At 34.6% G+C, this 17,669-nt stretch overlaps 1 protein-coding gene across 7 annotated transcripts in view; it reads right to left on the reverse strand.

Annotated features, from left to right (window-relative positions):
* The window catches only part of aralar1 (calcium-binding mitochondrial carrier protein aralar1), a 240,737-nt gene that overhangs the window by 34,501 nt on the left and 188,567 nt on the right, over positions 1-17,669 (reverse strand). For all 7 annotated transcript variants that reach the window (XM_083110224.1, XM_083110223.1, XM_083110227.1 and 4 more), the window contains 3 exons: positions 17,322-17,402; positions 14,158-14,298; positions 1,931-2,125 (listed from right to left, as the gene is read on the reverse strand). In XM_083110224.1, the coding sequence (XP_082966350.1) occupies positions 1,931-2,125; positions 14,158-14,298; positions 17,322-17,402 (417 nt within the window). The remainder of the gene's footprint in view (positions 1-1,930; positions 2,126-14,157; positions 14,299-17,321; positions 17,403-17,669) is intronic.

Raw genomic sequence — 17,669 nt, forward strand, 5'->3', positions numbered from 1 at the left:
ATTAATCACATCATGTTTCTTGTGAAATTCTATGTTTCTAACATACACTAACAAGTTTCATCCTTTCCTACATTATGTATATGGAAGTTCGGTTTGCACTTCCATATCCATATTTGTTATAAAAGTGCATTTCCACCCTTACATACCACCCTGTAGTTCAAAAATTAAGTTCAAGATGATATTGGCATAGCACTCATAAACATATCTTTCATTTTCCAGAATACGTATGCAAAAATTAGGGTAACACTTTACTATAACTGAGACAGATTCCTTCAAATTTACAGGAGAAAGTACTTACGGAATTCATTTTCTGGAGTGTTGTTGATGTTCCGGAATGTAGTTTTGGTCCATTTTAATGCGAATCCATGTGGTTTTATACGAAAATCTCTCTCCAACGTCATTTGCTTTGTGGACGAGAGTACAATGCGTGGTACGCGTATACCCGGATTTCTTCAAATTTAGAGGAGAAAGTACTTACGCAAATAATTTTCTGTAGTGTTGTTGATGTTTGGTAATGTAGTTTTGATCCATTTTAATGCGAATGCATGTGGTTTTCTACGAAAATCTATTTCCAACGTGCTATTGCTGCTGCTACAAGCCGATGTTGTCCGTATATGCTAAACTGAACGAAAGGAGTTCTAATGGAACCTAACCTAACAGGCCTAACCGAACCTAGTAGGCATACCTCGTCCCCGTAAGTAAGAACAGTAAGTACTCATAAATGTAAGAAATATACATTATTTTCGTTACAAATTCCATTATTTCACCTAAATAAGTGTTCCGGAGTGCAGAATAGTACGTTAGCAATGTAAAAAAGTGCGAAAGAAATAATTCCCAGGTGTCTCAGGTATAGTAAAGTAGTACCGGCCATAATGTGTTACAGATTCGAAACAACAAGTAACAGTAAGTACTCGTAAATCTAAGAAATAGACATTGATATGCATTATTTCACTTTAGCAAGTGTTCCACATTCGAAAATAACACGTTAGCAATGTAAAGAAGTCCGAAATATATGATTCGTAGGTGTTTCCCTCATACGATAATAGTACCAAAATTAGAAAACAAAAGTTGTACTAAAATTTATGCAGATAGAATACATAAATTCGAAAATGATGAAAACTCTTGGATAAATTTACAGATTTACAGATATAACACATTTCTGCCCTCAAAACCTACTTTACGTGTGTTGTACCTATTCTTGAATATGGTTCCTGTATTTGGTCAATGGCCTGTGAAAGCAATACAAAGAGAATAGACAAAGTAGTAAATTTCTTCATCAGAATAATCACCATAGATGTTCAGCCCTTGCAAACTTCTCCAAACACGAAATTCTATCACTCTACAAATTCATGATCTTTCTCTTCTGCGTCAACTTTCAGATCTAACATTTCTTTTCAGAATCATGAATGGACAAGTTTTCACTAACGAATTCTTGCCACTTCTTAATATCAGAATCACACATACCGAAGCAAAAACAACTTATTATAAAGTAAATATTCAAGATTATCCTTTGAAAACAATATCACGTCTCTACAGGCTACAAACCAATTACAGCTCATTAAAAGATGCTCGTGGCTTACATCTATAAGCAGTTAAAGAGTAAATAATGTTGTTTTTACTCTAGTTGTTATTATTCTTGTGTCTATACAGTGGAACTTCGATTTTACGTTTTTCAGGGGACCAAGTTGATAAAAACTTAAAGTGTGGGAAAATGTAAAATCGAGGAATATTTTATAACATTTTGCTATGATGGAAGCATCAAGATTGAATGTATAATGTGGGAAAATGTAACATTGAGGTTCCAATGTATGTATACGTCTATATGTGCATACTATTATTTGTCAGCTTCTTTTCCTGTTGATAACCTGAAGTAAACAATTTTTTGTTTTGTATTCAGGATTCTTCAAATAAATAAATTTAAAACACATACCTGCAGTCTTGTCTTTATGACATCAGCAGGTGTGACTAGAGATGCTGCTGGGACGCCAGCGATTGCACCAGCAGCAAGAAGAGAGAGGGGATGGTTGTAGCCATTTTCATCAGCTAGCTTCTGCTTCATGTGAGCATATGCCGGGAAGTAAATTGCACTAAATGGGATATCTCGTAGAAAACATGCCTTGGCACCCTGAAACAAACACAAATACTTCATTTCCTGAAAAGTAATCTGCATGAGGAAAAAAACAAATCAAATTAACTCAAATTAAACTATCCATTATAAATCAGTACACCATTTTCATTAATTCATGCAATTGTTTACATACAGACTTTCTACATTATATATTTGTATATAATATTGACATACACAGCACATAAGATTTCACAAATTTCTTGCTTCAAGAGTTCACATAAGAAGGTGAAGAAACCCATTCCATCAGCCATCTTACATAAAGAGGAAGTGAAAATTTAAAGAAACCATGTTGTTTCTCCATATTAATTGCACTTTTACTGAAAACCAATATATGTACATCTGCTGTTACAGCCAGAGTACAGATTAACCCTTAAAGGACAGGCTCACTGAAGTACGGCTTGCGACACAGGTCACAAACAGCCTTTTCTCATAGTATGTTACTTTTTTAACATACTATAACTAGGATAATGATCGGAGATACATGTTTTGAGTTCTGCATGAGTCTAGAGGTATGTAATTAACGATTAGTAAAGTTTTATTTCATTGTTACTATTTGGGGGTCTGGGGCAATGTCCGAATTTTTTCTTTTCTTGCAATTTATTTTCAATGGCTTTGAAAACATCACTTCTTTCTCATTTTTTCCCCCCGAAAGTATTAGCAATAAGTGCGAAATGTTTCCACATCAATGGCAAACATACCAGGCATCATGCGGGTACCTTTTGGAGATTCACGTCCTGGCATAGCCTGCATGGAGGTCCGATAAATTTAAAATTTTGTGTAAAAAATTGTTACTTTCCCATTTTTCTTTTTCTTCTTCTAACTGATTACAGAATTTTTTTTTTTCATCAGAATTATAGTCCAAAGTATACCGTATTACTTTTGGGTAATTTATAGTAGAGTAAATGTTATGACTGAATCGGTACTCCTTTTCAAATTCCATTTCCTAAAATATAACAACCCTCAACTACAAGATTTTTCATACTTGTAATATTTACAAGTACTATTTTTTTTAAATAAGGGTGACTTGGAGACGCCCTTGTCTCAACAAAACCTCTACACATACAGACACATATTAAGTTCTCTCACATACAACATTACACTAGCGATCAGGAGGAAATGCCTGTTCGTATATGATGCAAATTTCCTTTCCAAAACCTACCTGAATTGCCTCACAGATAATTCAAATTTTAACGGTGAAATGAACATTTTAACATATTTGAAACCATGTTAAAAGTCCTCAGTTCAGCTTTTTCACAGATGTCAACATCCAGATGATGATCAGCAGCTAAACCTTGGAGAAATAACTAACAAACGAAGGTTACACCTGAAGGACGCAGAGAAATTATTTTGATCTACGAACTTTCTTAAGAATTTCTCAAGATTTTTATTTCTGAGATTTTTCTTTTAATTTTTTGACACTTGGAAACATGAATTACAATTAGACCTTTCATCAGTTTTAATTACGCAGTTCAGCAAAATCAGTTGATAAGCACCAAATCGTTTAACACGGATCTCTTTCAGCATATTCTAATTAACTCCTACTGAAGTCAAGTAGTAGTGAGGCCTAATATTCAATGCTGATACATACATACATACATACATCGATTTGAAGAAACAATTGTCATTACTTCTCTTTTAAATTTGGCGCTATTCAATTAAATAAGAAGGAAACGTGGCGTGAACTAAAACAGTGGGGCGTGCTGGATAATAAAAACGTCAATGCGAACTTATCCTCACTTGTGAACGCAGCACACGAGCTCGATGCTCTTAATAATCATTTTGGGCAAATTGGCAATCTATCTAGTATTCCCACTCAAATAAAAACGCAACAAATTGTACTTTGAAAGCCATAGCTTTACCGATGAAAATAAATTATTTTGTTTTAACACAGTAACCGAAATTGATGTGCACAAAGCAGTGCATAAAATTAAATCAAACAGTGTTGGAGCAGACGGCATAAACACTAAGATGTTAAAGATTGCACTACCATATGTACTGACTCCATTAACTCATATAATCAATTATTCTTTGTCTAAAGGCGTGTTTCCAGAAAGATAGAAAGAAGCGCGAGTCTTGCCTCTTCAAAAGAAAAAAGAGATCAGTTCTTTCGATGACTTAAGGCCCATAAGCCTATTGCCAGTACTCTCTAAAGTACTAGAAAAAATTGTGTTTTCGCAACTAATATGTTATGTTGACGCGAACAACTTGTTACCTACAGTTCAGTCTGGGTTCCGTGCACGGCATAGCACAGCAACAGCTTTAACAAAAGTTACAGATGATATTCTTTGCGAAATTGACAACCGTTGTTCTACACTTCTCGTATTATTGGATTTTAGTAAAGCTTTCAACACAGTCCAACACGATTTGTTAATATCTAAACTCAAATACTTTAAATTTGACTCTGTAGCCGTAAGGTGGTTTGAATCCTATTTACTTAATAGAAAACAGAGAACATTCCTTCAAAATTCACCCTCGCAGATCTCCGAAGCTGTAGTTTTAAAAGCAGGGGTTCCGCAGGGATCAATTTTAGGGCCTCTCCTTTTCACCCTCTACACCACAGACTTAAATAAAGTTATAAAACTTTTCACACCACATTTCTATGCAGATGATACACAACTGTATTTTTCGACTAGACGTACAGCGCTAGAAAGTAGTATTTCCTCACTCAACACCGATTTAAATAATATTTACACATGGTGTACATCTAACGGACTTAAGATAAACCCTGAAAAATCACTTTATATGCTAATTGGAACGAAACAATCGCAAAAAATTCTATTGTTGAGCCAATTGACCTTAAAATTAATAATGAAACCATTCCATGTAAAAATTCAGCAAAAAATCTTGGCTTGATTGTTAACGATACGTTGGACTGGGCGGACCACATCAATGCACAATGTAAAAAAGCATATTTTATTCTGAGAAATCTCTACCGTTTCCAAGATCAACTACCTGCAGAATGTAAACTTAGACTAGTTCAATCTTTAATTTTTCCACTATTTGATTATTGTGACACTGTGTATGGGTCTAAACTTGCGAAAAAACTCAGCAGAAAAATTCAAATCGCACAAAATGCATGCATCAGACATACTTTTGGCCTGGATAAACGCGATCACATCCTTCCCATCTTAAACAGATATAATATTTTAACAATGGCCAACAGGAGGCTACTGCACTATCTATCTTTCATTCATGTTCTGCAAACTGAACGTAAACCCGCGTACTTACTTGAAAAATTATGTAATCGCAACACAATTCACAGACACGTGACACGTCGTCACAACGAACTTGACATTCCTCACCATTCGACTACGCTATATACCTCATCCTTTTCTATATCTGCCCCGAAAGCATGGAATGCACTACCAACAAATGTTAAATCCATAAAACTCAATAAAAGTTTCAAAATTAAATTGAAAGAAATGCTTCTACAGGAACAGCAGCAGAACAGCAGCACATACTAGAAGTGAACTGGCACTCAACAAACGACAAAACACTCATATTCTATAACTGTAACTATTGGAATTTTATTAATATCTTCAAATTATTATTATTATTATTATTATTATTATTATTTACTTAAATGCAACCTTATGTTAATATTTACATTTATATTTTTCTTTTCACATTTGTATTTTCTTTTTTTATATATTTTCTTGTTCTTTCACATTTATATTATCCTATGGCTAATATTACTGAAATGAGAATATTCGTAATTGTAGGTACTGTGATTTTTTTATGTCTCTTTAGTGTAATCAATCTTTCCATCTGTACTCATATATTATTATATTATATATACTTATATTTTCTTATGTAGCTCATGACAAGGGTTAGGTGGCAGAGCAGCCCACGGCTGAACCTCGCCCGCTAAATAAAGGAATTATTATTATTATTATATATAAGAAAATACTTTCCATCCATTATTCAACGATACGCAGTTCTTTACCGTACGTTTATCATCAATGACAATATTTGTAGCTGCAAAGTTAATGCATCAAAGTGAAAAACATTTTTCACGGCCACAAGGAACTAATATATACATGGTTTGGTTCAAGAAGAAACTTCATTGCTATATGCAGAGACTATTAAGTGATGTTAACATGAGTAAAATTATTGTATTTTACTTGAACTCTTTGTGAGAATCAGAATCACTCAAGCAATAATTTTATGGACAAATGTTAGTGCTGTGATTTTATCTATCGAACACTATTATATTCTTATTTTCAAATACATAAATTCATGTACATATATTATTACTCAAGGACAGTTACCGATACAGTGTATATATTTTGATTAACTTCATGTTTTCTAATTAAATATTTACTGTGATAGTTGACATATATTATAAATAAAAGCGACAGCTATATTTACATGATACACTAAAGTAAGAGACGGTGAAATTTACATCGATAATATGACATATGTGTGGAAGTGTAACTCCGATGAGTATCACAAACTTTGCTGATTTTGAAAATATTAACTTCAAAATATTCAATAGTGTTGTGCAGTGTCAGTGTTTATAGGATTGATTACATACTACCTCGTTAGTGTGTTTCTGTGCCATAAACCGTTTAAATAGGTCAATACTGATGGAACAATGACCTTATAATTGTGTCACGTAGTGTGTGTTTACATATTTTAGGCATGGACAATCATAACGTCAACGCGTGTGACGTAAGACTCACAATCATTGCATGCATGAGCCAGAATAACAAACTCACATGTCAGTGTTTCTTTCATACGCTGACAAGTATTGTTTATTTATTGGTTATTTTTCTCCATTCCCTTTTCTTTTTCAAGAACTATATTACTCAAATTTCATATTTTCGGTTATGGTATGTTAATTCAATCATTTTGGGACTATATTTTATAATAAAAAAATCTCTCCATAGAAAGGATTGATATGGAATACAACTTTAAATCTTTCATATTTAAGTGAAAATCAAAAGATTTTCTTTAGGGGGTAGAGGAGCGTATCGTACCCAAGGTATTGGGTAAGAAGTATAAAGTCTTAGCATAAGCAGGTTGCAGAGAAAGGAATGCTGAATAAGTAATCAGGCAAAGGTCAGGTGACTGACTTGGAAGGCGTATGTGGCATGAGAGTTGGAAGGGAGAGAGAATGAGCAGTTGGCGAGAATACAAGAGAGAGTAAGGTCTGCGGATTGTGAGAGAGAAACAAAGTGGAGAATGATTATTGGATGATGGTGTGTGATTGAATCGATGTCTGACAGGGAGGTCAGACAGTGACATTTGAGAGGACAAGTGTAGGAACAATCTTCATCTATTTGTAAGGCAAGTAATATCCTTTTCTAAACCAATCCATATCGGTTCAGTCATGGAGAGTATAAAATTCATATCTAACCTAAGTTAATTTCTATCGCCATTCCTTTAACTGTAACCTCTCGCATTTATCACATTTAGGCCAAGCGAGTGATAACCATCTGAGAGATGAATGAGAAACAACTACATCACCCAATTCAATCTAGAGGTTCTTGGTTCGATCCCAAACGCAGCATGGGAGTTGCGTTACGATACTGAACAAAACAAGGTATTATTTCTACCTCTAACATTCTTAGTCTTAGAAATATAAAATTTCATTTAGAAGCATGCAGAATTTCAAATTTCCAGCTGAAAACATGCTCTGCGTTAGTGCAAATACCTAGAAAATCAGCCTCAGCATTTAAGGGCTAATCTGTCCCATCCCTAATAATAGTAATAATAGTGGTGATGTTCTTTACACACAAGAGTATTATAGTGCATTTTTAAATGTAGTATATTGCTTCGTCTCGGACTGAGCCAATACCACTTTGAATCGATAGCATTACTGACACCAATACCAATAGCAATGCTTGATAATTGTAACAAACAAACAAAAAAAGTTTGATTAATGTTAGAGTATAAATACACCACTCCAATTATATGCACCATTTTACCAAGAGTTTTACTTTAAAATATTCAAAAAATTACACCAGAAAATTAAAATAAATGTTATGTAATCAGAAAATCACGCATTTCAAACAAAACACTGATGAAAAATAAAAAGAAACAAAATTTTGCATAATTTCCATGATAATTGAGACTCATAATAGCCATGCTGGTCCCATGAAAGACCAAAATGCCAGATGACTGTTGCTGATGACTCAACCCGAATTTCCACTGATGTCAATACCGATACTTGAAAATAGTAACAATTGAAAGTGAATAGAGCATATTAAGATTACAATAAATGAATTTGGAACTATACTATACGAATCTACCAGAGTTTTGCTATGAAATATTCATAATTTCACATGAGATAACAATCTAATCACAAAATCTATTTCTCTCCACAATGTTGTTGCAAAAATGAAAAAGAATCATTTTGCATAATCATAATTTTTAGGATATTTAGGCACTGCAAAATCATTATCCAGAATTTTTGCAGGTGTATTCAGATGGCTGGAAATAATATTGGCTCGTATGATGATCAAATTCTGCTACGCCCCTTGTGGGTACGTACTTACATGTTATTTACCACGGCTACAGATATCTTAATCTCAGGGGGATAGGTTCTTTGTTTGAGAATTCCAAATAAGAAAGCGTTTTATAGCCAAGAGGATATAGTTAAATGCGGATCTATATTCTGAGAACTAGACAAAATACAGAGAAAAAATATATATATGTATAATCGAAGAGGCTTCTTCTTCTTTTAAAAGGCTTCTTCTTCTTTTAATGTAGAAAAGGCTTCTTCTTCTTTGATATGGAAAAGGCTTCTTCTTCTTTGATATGGAAAAGGCTTCTTCTTCTTTTTGATATGGAAAGGCTTCTTCTTCTTTTAATATGGGAAAGGCTTCTTCTTCTTTTATTATTTCTTCTATATACAAGAAGTCCAATTGCATCGTCTAGCTGCTTCTTCTTTCTTCAATTTCCACTTCTTTTCTTTGGTAAAAGGATAATCATCTTTTTCTTTCTTCTACCCTTTATGGCAATCTCTTTCTTCTATTCACAATAAATAGTCATCCCCTTTTATTCATCGCTGTTCTTATTTCCTCTATTCATATCAATTCTTATTTCTTCTTTCAGCAGCAATTTTTATTATCTTCTATATTCCGCCGAGATATTCTTATATTCTCGATAAATTCTTCTATTTATTCTTTCCACAGCAAATTCTTATTTCTTTCTATTCTTCTTTGCCGCTGGAAAAAGTCTTATTCCTCTCATTTATCGCAAATATTTCTCTTTACCATATCTCTACTCAATAATATAGACAAATCATTATGCTGCATTCCTTGTAGAGAATTGAACCAAAGCTATAGAGGATTTTTAGGAGCGTCTAATCTGACAATAGCGCCTCCTCCTATTTAACGACCAAAGGGGAATAACCAGGATCGCTAATAGCAAGCGCTGCCAATGGCCCAGTGCGACTAAGAAAAAGCGCAACCGAAAAGTGCTTCGGGGCGTCTAATTTAACAACAGCGCCACCGGGGACAAACAACCAAAACACTGACGATGTTCTCCTCGTCAGGAAAATAAAAAGAGATCGAGAGATGCATTTCTGAATTTCATTTACTCACTTAATAACTTTCCTAAACGTTCCATATGCGGCCATATTCTTAATTCTTTTAATTTACTATATACATCATTCTATTTACTTCTATTATAGTATTTTAACTCTTCTTTTATATATTTCTCAATTTACTATAATATATATCATCCATCTTCTCCGCTCTAAGTTTTTTTATAATCTCCTTCGCTCCTATTTATATAGCGTGCTGCCATCTCTTGTCGATTCCGAGAAACCATTCCTCCTAGCAACATTCATTGTGTCGTGTGAAACTGGCACGTGACACAATATCCCCCTCCTTGAGGATAAAAATTTATATATTGGAAAAAATCTTTTGGAAATAGATAAATTTTTCCACTTTCTCTACATCTCGTTTGACTTTTCTCATTGGTTCTCATTTCTACAGCTTACATTGCTTTTCACTTTCACTGTGAAATTATATCTCCTGGCATGCAGCATTTTTCTCATCTCTCGATTTATCTCTTCTTTCTATTTTCGTTTCTAGATACCTTTTCACCGTTCCGGAAATATTCGTGACATCTTAAGTTATTTTTAAATACAAAATATAATTCTTCAATAGTTCATCTCCTGCAAGTCTGCTCGTCTAATTTCTCCAAGATAGTTTTTACCTGACGATGTCCTGCCAAAATAATAATTTTCGTTTCACCCTTTTCTTCTTTCAGCAATCTCTCTACAGATTATCAGTTGGCTCAGATTTTTCGTTTCAAAGAATTCTCTCTCTTCTCTAAGTTGACCATCTAAGTGTTCCTATCAGCTACAATAATTCTTCACATCAGCCTGAATTTCATATCAGCATGTATCTAGATATATTTATTTTCTGGGATTACAACCCTTTTCTCGGAATACAACCGATTCTTCTTTAACTTCTGGGATTACAACCCATTTCTTTTGCACTTTTCTAAATACACGATGACTTTTCGTCGTCTAAGCTTACAAAGAATTCATTTTACTGATACTATTCGATCTTCTTTCATATTATCGTCTCCTTTTTCCTGAGAGTTTTCTTCATGATTAACTTCCTTCTGTGCCTAACTGTTCTCTTCTTTCTCTTCTGTTCGTACAATTGAAAAGTTTACATCCATTTTCCATATTACTTTCTTTGGCATCTTTCCTTTTACAGGTTTGATCTTTCACTATCAGTCTCCTTGTTCAATGGAGTGGCGACATAAATTAGCATTCATTATTCTTTTTTAGATATAACTTGCAGAATAGATTTTCCTCCAACGATGACTATCATATCTATACATATATCTTTTTACAGGAACTAAACATCAAAGAATTAAAATTTTTCTTCTTTCAATTAGATCATTATTATTTGCCCCAAACTAATAATTCCACGTATTTTTCTTCTGGAGAACTGGAACTTTTTCAGAGAACTTTTTTAATCCTAGAAACGTCTGCTTGCCAGTCTAAATAAGTCATAACATCTCCTTCCTTTGCACTATTCAGTCATATTTGTTTCTTCCGATTCTTTCAGATACTCGTTGCTTGTTATTATCTTGTTTCTCTTTTCCTTCCTCTTCTTTTCTTCTCTTTCTTCTATTTTCTTTTCTATTCTTCTCAAGATTCTTCTTCCTCCTCTTCCAACTTTCTTCCAGTAAAGAAATTACTTTCATATCTCTCTTCTTCCAATCTGGTTTCTGCCAAGTCTTCTTCTTATGTTCTACATCTTCATCAAATGCATGCTCTCCTTGTCTTTTCCGTCTCGTCTTCTTCTTCCTTCTCTTTGGCGAAGTAGCATCAGAATCCATTTGATCTATGTCGACTCTTTTTAGCGTATTCTTAACTTTCTTCAGGTTCCTTTCTATTTTTAGTTTCTTTCTCTTCCTCTTCTTCCATGTCTTTACGTGAATATATCTAAATCTCATTTTACTTCTCTTTCTTCTTTGTTTACATCTTCTGCTCGGCTTATGCTTATTTTCTTCCTCCGTCAGAGACTCGTCACTGGAACTTTCTTCTATCATCTTCATTTCGACATTGATCTCTTCATCATTACATTCACAACTACATTTTTCATCCCTTGCTATTCTTCTTTCATCTTCTTCTATTTTCTTATCTTCCTCTTCTTTGACCTCTTTAAGTTCCTGAGTGGTTTCTTCTCTTAACTTTATACCTACTTCTTCTATCTTGCCGTCATGCTCGTCATTGGAACTTTCTTCTTTTATCTTCATTTTGACATGGATTTCTTCATCGTTACATTGACAACTAAATTTTTCTTCACTTTCTATTCCTCTTTCATCTTCTTCTGTTTTCTTATTTTCCTCTTCTTTGTTTACTTCGCTTAACTTTATAGCTTCTTCTATCTTGCTGCCCTGCTCGTCATTGGAACTTTCCTCTTTCATCTTCCAACTTCTATCTTCTATAAGGACCTTCGCTTCTTCTATCTTGTCCTCGTTTTCTTCTATTCTGGAAACATCTACTTCTGTCTTGCTGTCATTTTCTTCTGTTCTTGAAACAGCTACTTCTGTCTGAGAAAGGCTTTCCCCAATTTTCCTTTCCGGAGTTTCATTTCTTTGTCCATTTTCTTCTCTAATCTCTGAAACCTCATCCTCGCTTCTTCTATTCATATCTAAACTCGTACTCTCCATCAACAACGTTGTTTCTTCTCTTATTCTCTCCCTTTTGCCAAACATCTCGTCTAACTTTCTACCATACTCTTCCGCTTGCATCAATAACTTCTGAAGCATTTCCATCACGGTCATCTCTTCTATTTTCTCTTGTTTTTCTTCCACTGTAGTTTCTCCGTTCTCGTCCTCGACTTTATTTGCCTTCTCCATCTTGGCTTTCTCTCTTTTTGCTTTCTCAGTCACAATTCTGCTAGCCGCAACGTTGGTCGCCACTAATGCTACGCCCCTTGTGGGTACGTACTTACATGTTATTTACCACGGCTACAGATATCTTAATCTCAGGGGGATAGGTTCTTTGTTTGAGAATTCCAAATAAGAAAGTGTTTTATAGCCAAGAGGATATAGTTAAATGCGGATCTATATTCTGAGAACTAGACAAAATACAGAGAAAAAATATATATATGTATAATCGAAGAGGCTTCTTCTTCTTTTAAAAGGCTTCTTCTTCTTTTAATGTAGAAAAGGCTTCTTCTTCTTTGATATGGAAAAGGCTTCTTCTTCTTTGATATGGAAAAGGCTTCTTCTTCTTTTTGATATGGAAAGGCTTCTTCTTCTTTTAATATGGGAAAGGCTTCTTCTTCTTTTATTATTTCTTCTATATACAAGAAGTCCAATTGCATCGTCTAGCTGCTTCTTCTTTCTTCAATTTCCACTTCTTTTCTTTGGTAAAAGGATAATCATCTTTTTCTTTCTTCTACCCTTTATGGCAATCTCTTTCTTCTATTCACAATAAATAGTCATCCCCTTTTATTCATCGCTGTTCTTATTTCCTCTATTCATATCAATTCTTATTTCTTCTTTCAGCAGCAATTTTTATTATCTTCTATATTCCGCCGAGATATTCTTATATTCTCGATAAATTCTTCTATTTATTCTTTCCACAGCAAATTCTTATTTCTTTCTATTCTTCTTTGCCGCTGGAAAAAGTCTTATTCCTCTCATTTATCGCAAATATTTCTCTTTACCATATCTCTACTCAATAATATAGACAAATCATTATGCTGCATTCCTTGTAGAGAATTGAACCAAAGCTATAGAGGATTTTTAGGAGCGTCTAATCTGACAATAGCGCCTCCTCCTATTTAACGACCAAAGGGGAATAACCAGGATCGCTAATAGCAAGCGCTGCCAATGGCCCAGTGCGACTAAGAAAAAGCGCAACCGAAAAGTGCTTCGGGGCGTCTAATTTAACAACAGCGCCACCGGGGACAAACAACCAAAACACTGACGATGTTCTCCTCGTCAGGAAAATAAAAAGAGATCGAGAGATGCATTTCTGAATTTCATTTACTCACTTAATAACTTTCCTAAACGTTCCATATGCGGCCATATTCTTAATTCTTTTAATTTACTATATACATCATTCTATTTACTTCTATTATAGTATTTTAACTCTTCTTTTATATATTTCTCAATTTACTATAATATATATCATCCATCTTCTCCGCTCTAAGTTTTTTTATAATCTCCTTCGCTCCTATTTATATAGCGTGCTGCCATCTCTTGTCGATTCCGAGAAACCATTCCTCCTAGCAACATTCATTGTGTCGTGTGAAACTGGCACGTGACAATTCCCACCAATACTTTACAATACTGATGCTACTCATATTGGTCAATACATTGCCATTGGTATTGTTTCATCCCTGGTTTTGACATTTCTCTAACAAATTAGAAGTTGATATCACATGGTGAAAATTTAGTTCTGATTTACTCAACACAAAAATAGCAGATTGAAGTTGAGCACAACAATCAAATACGAAAATAAAATAAAAATTAGTATACACTTGAGTTTCTATCACACAAAAAAACTTCAAACATTTTCGCACATATTCACTTACCTTATACAAACCAAAAAGGCCAAGGTCCTTTACAACAGACAATGCACTTATTTTTGCAGTGGTGGCTATCTCACCTGCCACTTGAAGACGAATTTTCACTATTTCTAATGGATTTGTAAATATAACTTGAGAACCGCCTGCCTGGAAGCATAAATTTAGAACAAAGATTAATACCTTGTAGTGACATGAGAAATATCTACGTATATCTCACTGGACAAAAATTAGGCACTTTGCTATAAAAGAAATGGTGAACTTTGGAAACCAACTGATAGTACTGCACAAGGAATATCGGCCAACAAATAGTTGTGTTACGAGGGTTACACTGCAAGTTTTGAGAATCAACAACAATGCTGTTGTTGCTGCTGTTGTTCCTATATTTAGATTTATATTTCAATAGCAAACCCTACATGATTCAACTTGCTCCAACAATGGACTGAGTTAGCATGATTGTTTCTTACGTGGCAGTTATAACCAGATAGGTTATACTACTTTTTGTCTTAGTAATATCCTAGATGTAAAGAGAGATAAGAACTTGGATTAGGATCTGGCAACACTCGGGAGTGTAAATGGAAAACTGATCAGGGACGGTTGCACGAAAATGTCAGAGTTGCGAACTTTGTTCAGGATTGGTTTTTCCCTTGTGTGGAATCTTTGGTGTAAGTTGGCTGTTGTCTTTATGTGTGTTTTAGTACATTAATACATCATTGTCCTATAAAACTAACTGTTGTTTCTTGTGACTTGACTAGTATTTTGCCTGTCTACATGGGAGTTGTACTTTTCGCCATTTACCTCCTACTCGCTGTTCCGAGGTAAAACAAATCCGGTAAGGTTTGATTGAATATCACATGTGTTTGTGCCTGTATCCGGTTACACAGTAGTTGGGATTTCGTCTTGAGCAAGGATGGATCTCAAACGAGAACATTTCTGTGCTAACATTTTTTACGACTTCAAAGCTGGTTTATGCATGATTGCACCGCTTTTTTGGGAATCTTTGCCCTTCACAATCTATTATTGGTATGCAGAATTTAAGTGACGAAGGGACTCCCTTCAAATGAAGACCATCCAGAGTAGCCTCCAACAGCCACAAAAGATGAATATGTGGTGAAAGTTGAACAGATGTTGAGAGAAGATCAACGATGTACATACATCCAGATTCAGACAACCCTAAATATTGGATCGGCAGCAGTTAGACAGATCCTGGATTCACATCAGGAAGATTTGCAGTCATTGGATCCCCCACAACCTCACAAATGAGCAAAAAAAAAGGCACGAGTTGATTGGTGGCAGGAAATGTTGGACATATTCAGTGGAGAATGATAAAAAACATTTATAACATCGTAACAGGTGATGAAAGCTGGATATATCATTATGATCCAGAAACGAAGTGGCAGTTGTCAGTCTGGGTCTTCCCTGGGAAGGATCCTCCAACAAAAGTGAAGAGATGAAGAAATGTTGGCAGAAGGATGATCTGCTCTTTCTTTTCTGCTAGTGGCCACCTTGTGACAGTTCCACTTGAAGAACAAGAGTCACTGCTAGATGGTGTATGACAAAATGTCTGCCCAAAGTGTTCAATGAGCAGAAACCATACAAAGATGGGCCAATGGCCTGAAAAAAATCCTGCTGCACCATGACAATTCCTCTGCTCACACCACAAGGGAAACAACAGACTTTCTGAACTAGTCACAAATCAAAACATTACCCCAACACACTCTAATAAATGAATACCTACAGGGGAAGGGTAAAGGTGGCTGGAGATAAATGCTGATTACATCACCTCAACGTACAGTTGCTATATATCCCAGATTTTCTCGTGCGCAGCAGTTTGCTCAGGTGTCTAGCTGTTCAGTCCACAGTTTTTAAATAATGTTCCGGCATTGTGAGATAACAGCTTACTGCATTGTGGCACCGAAAAGGAAATATAAGTTAATGATAAGACTTCGAAGTGAATTTTGGTTTACTAAGAAGTGTAAAAAATATGATAATGAGACCATCCATAATAATTATGGTGTACATACATACTACTACTTTATCAGACCCTCCCCCTCCCAAACAGGCTTCCGGTCAGCAGCATCCCAGATTTTCACTTATGAAATATTGCAACCCTACCCTTCCCAACAATATGCCTTCATGACATGCTGCAATGAGCAGGCGATAACTTTACCTTTACACATTGGTCACCTTGTTGGCATAATAGCAAGTAATTGTTCATGTTAATGAAAGAAACATGAATATGTATGAATGTAGTATTACTTATCAAGTGCCAGTCCAGTACTACACAAACAAGATAAAGCATTTCGCATAGCCAATAGACACAATGAAAGAAATGTAGGCATAATTTTTATGCTACTAAATATGTTCACTTTTCTTTTGCATCCCTATCAAAGCCAATAATAATAATAATAATAATAATAATAATAATAATAACAACAATAATAACAATAACAATAATAATAACAATAACAATAATAATAATAATAATAATTATTATTATTATTATTCCTTTATTTAGCGGGCGAGGTTCAGCCGTAGGCTGCTCTACCACCTAACCCTTGTACATACATGTACATATACACTTTTTAATTTTGCAGTGTTTTTTTCTCTCTCCTAAAACAGCCACCATTGTTCATAAAACAGCGATGGATTCCATATTCATGTCTCACACTGATCATGTGATTGAGAGTTGCAAACACCTACTAGTGTTACAATGTAAAGCAATTTGTCACTTTGGGTGATTTCTTTGGAATGTTTCCATTCATGGTAAGGTAAAGAAATAATGATTAAGTTAGATGAAATGAAGGGATTATCAAGATTTTTACCACTGTATTGGAAGAACTAAGCAAGAGTGTGTTGTGGTGTTTCAATTTAGAAGTTGCATATGGCAACACTGATAAGTTATCCATGGTGATTCATATTTAAGCTAAAAACAATTGAGATTTTGGCCTGTCATGTCAGAACTCTATTTGATCCTAGGATTTCCTGAAATTCCAATACAAAGCTCAGTTTTACACAATAGTTCTGATAGATTACTACTGTCTCATAATATTGCAATAGGTACTGAAGACTTAATTTTTTATTAATAAAATATATCCCACATATTTTAATCAAAGGAATAGATTTATTTTTGCTAATATTTCAGTTTGAAAGAAAGAACATAAAAAACTTACACAGCCTCCAGCGACTACCTCTCCCCATAGTGGCATGTTTCCATTTTTGTCCATAAATTTATCACGAACAAAATCATTTACCTGAAACACAAAGTAAAGGTGTAAGTTCATAAAGTTCAGAAACAACAATATCACAACGATCATACTCCCATGAGAATAATTTATAGCATTGAGAAAAACAAAAGTGTCAAGGAAAGTTACAAATCAATATCTTATGCACACACACACCCAAGTAACCAAAATTGGTTGGCCAAATGTAAGAACATACCATGGGGAATGGTAATTTGGGCCGTGATTTCAATGTTGGCCCAATGTGGTTTCTACGTTGGGCCAACGTACTAAAAACTA

The sequence above is a fragment of the Lepisma saccharinum genome, chromosome 24, assembly GCF_977018435.1.
Source record: "Lepisma saccharinum chromosome 24, izLepSacc3.1, whole genome shotgun sequence".
Lineage (NCBI taxonomy): Eukaryota > Metazoa > Arthropoda > Insecta > Zygentoma > Lepismatidae > Lepisma > Lepisma saccharinum.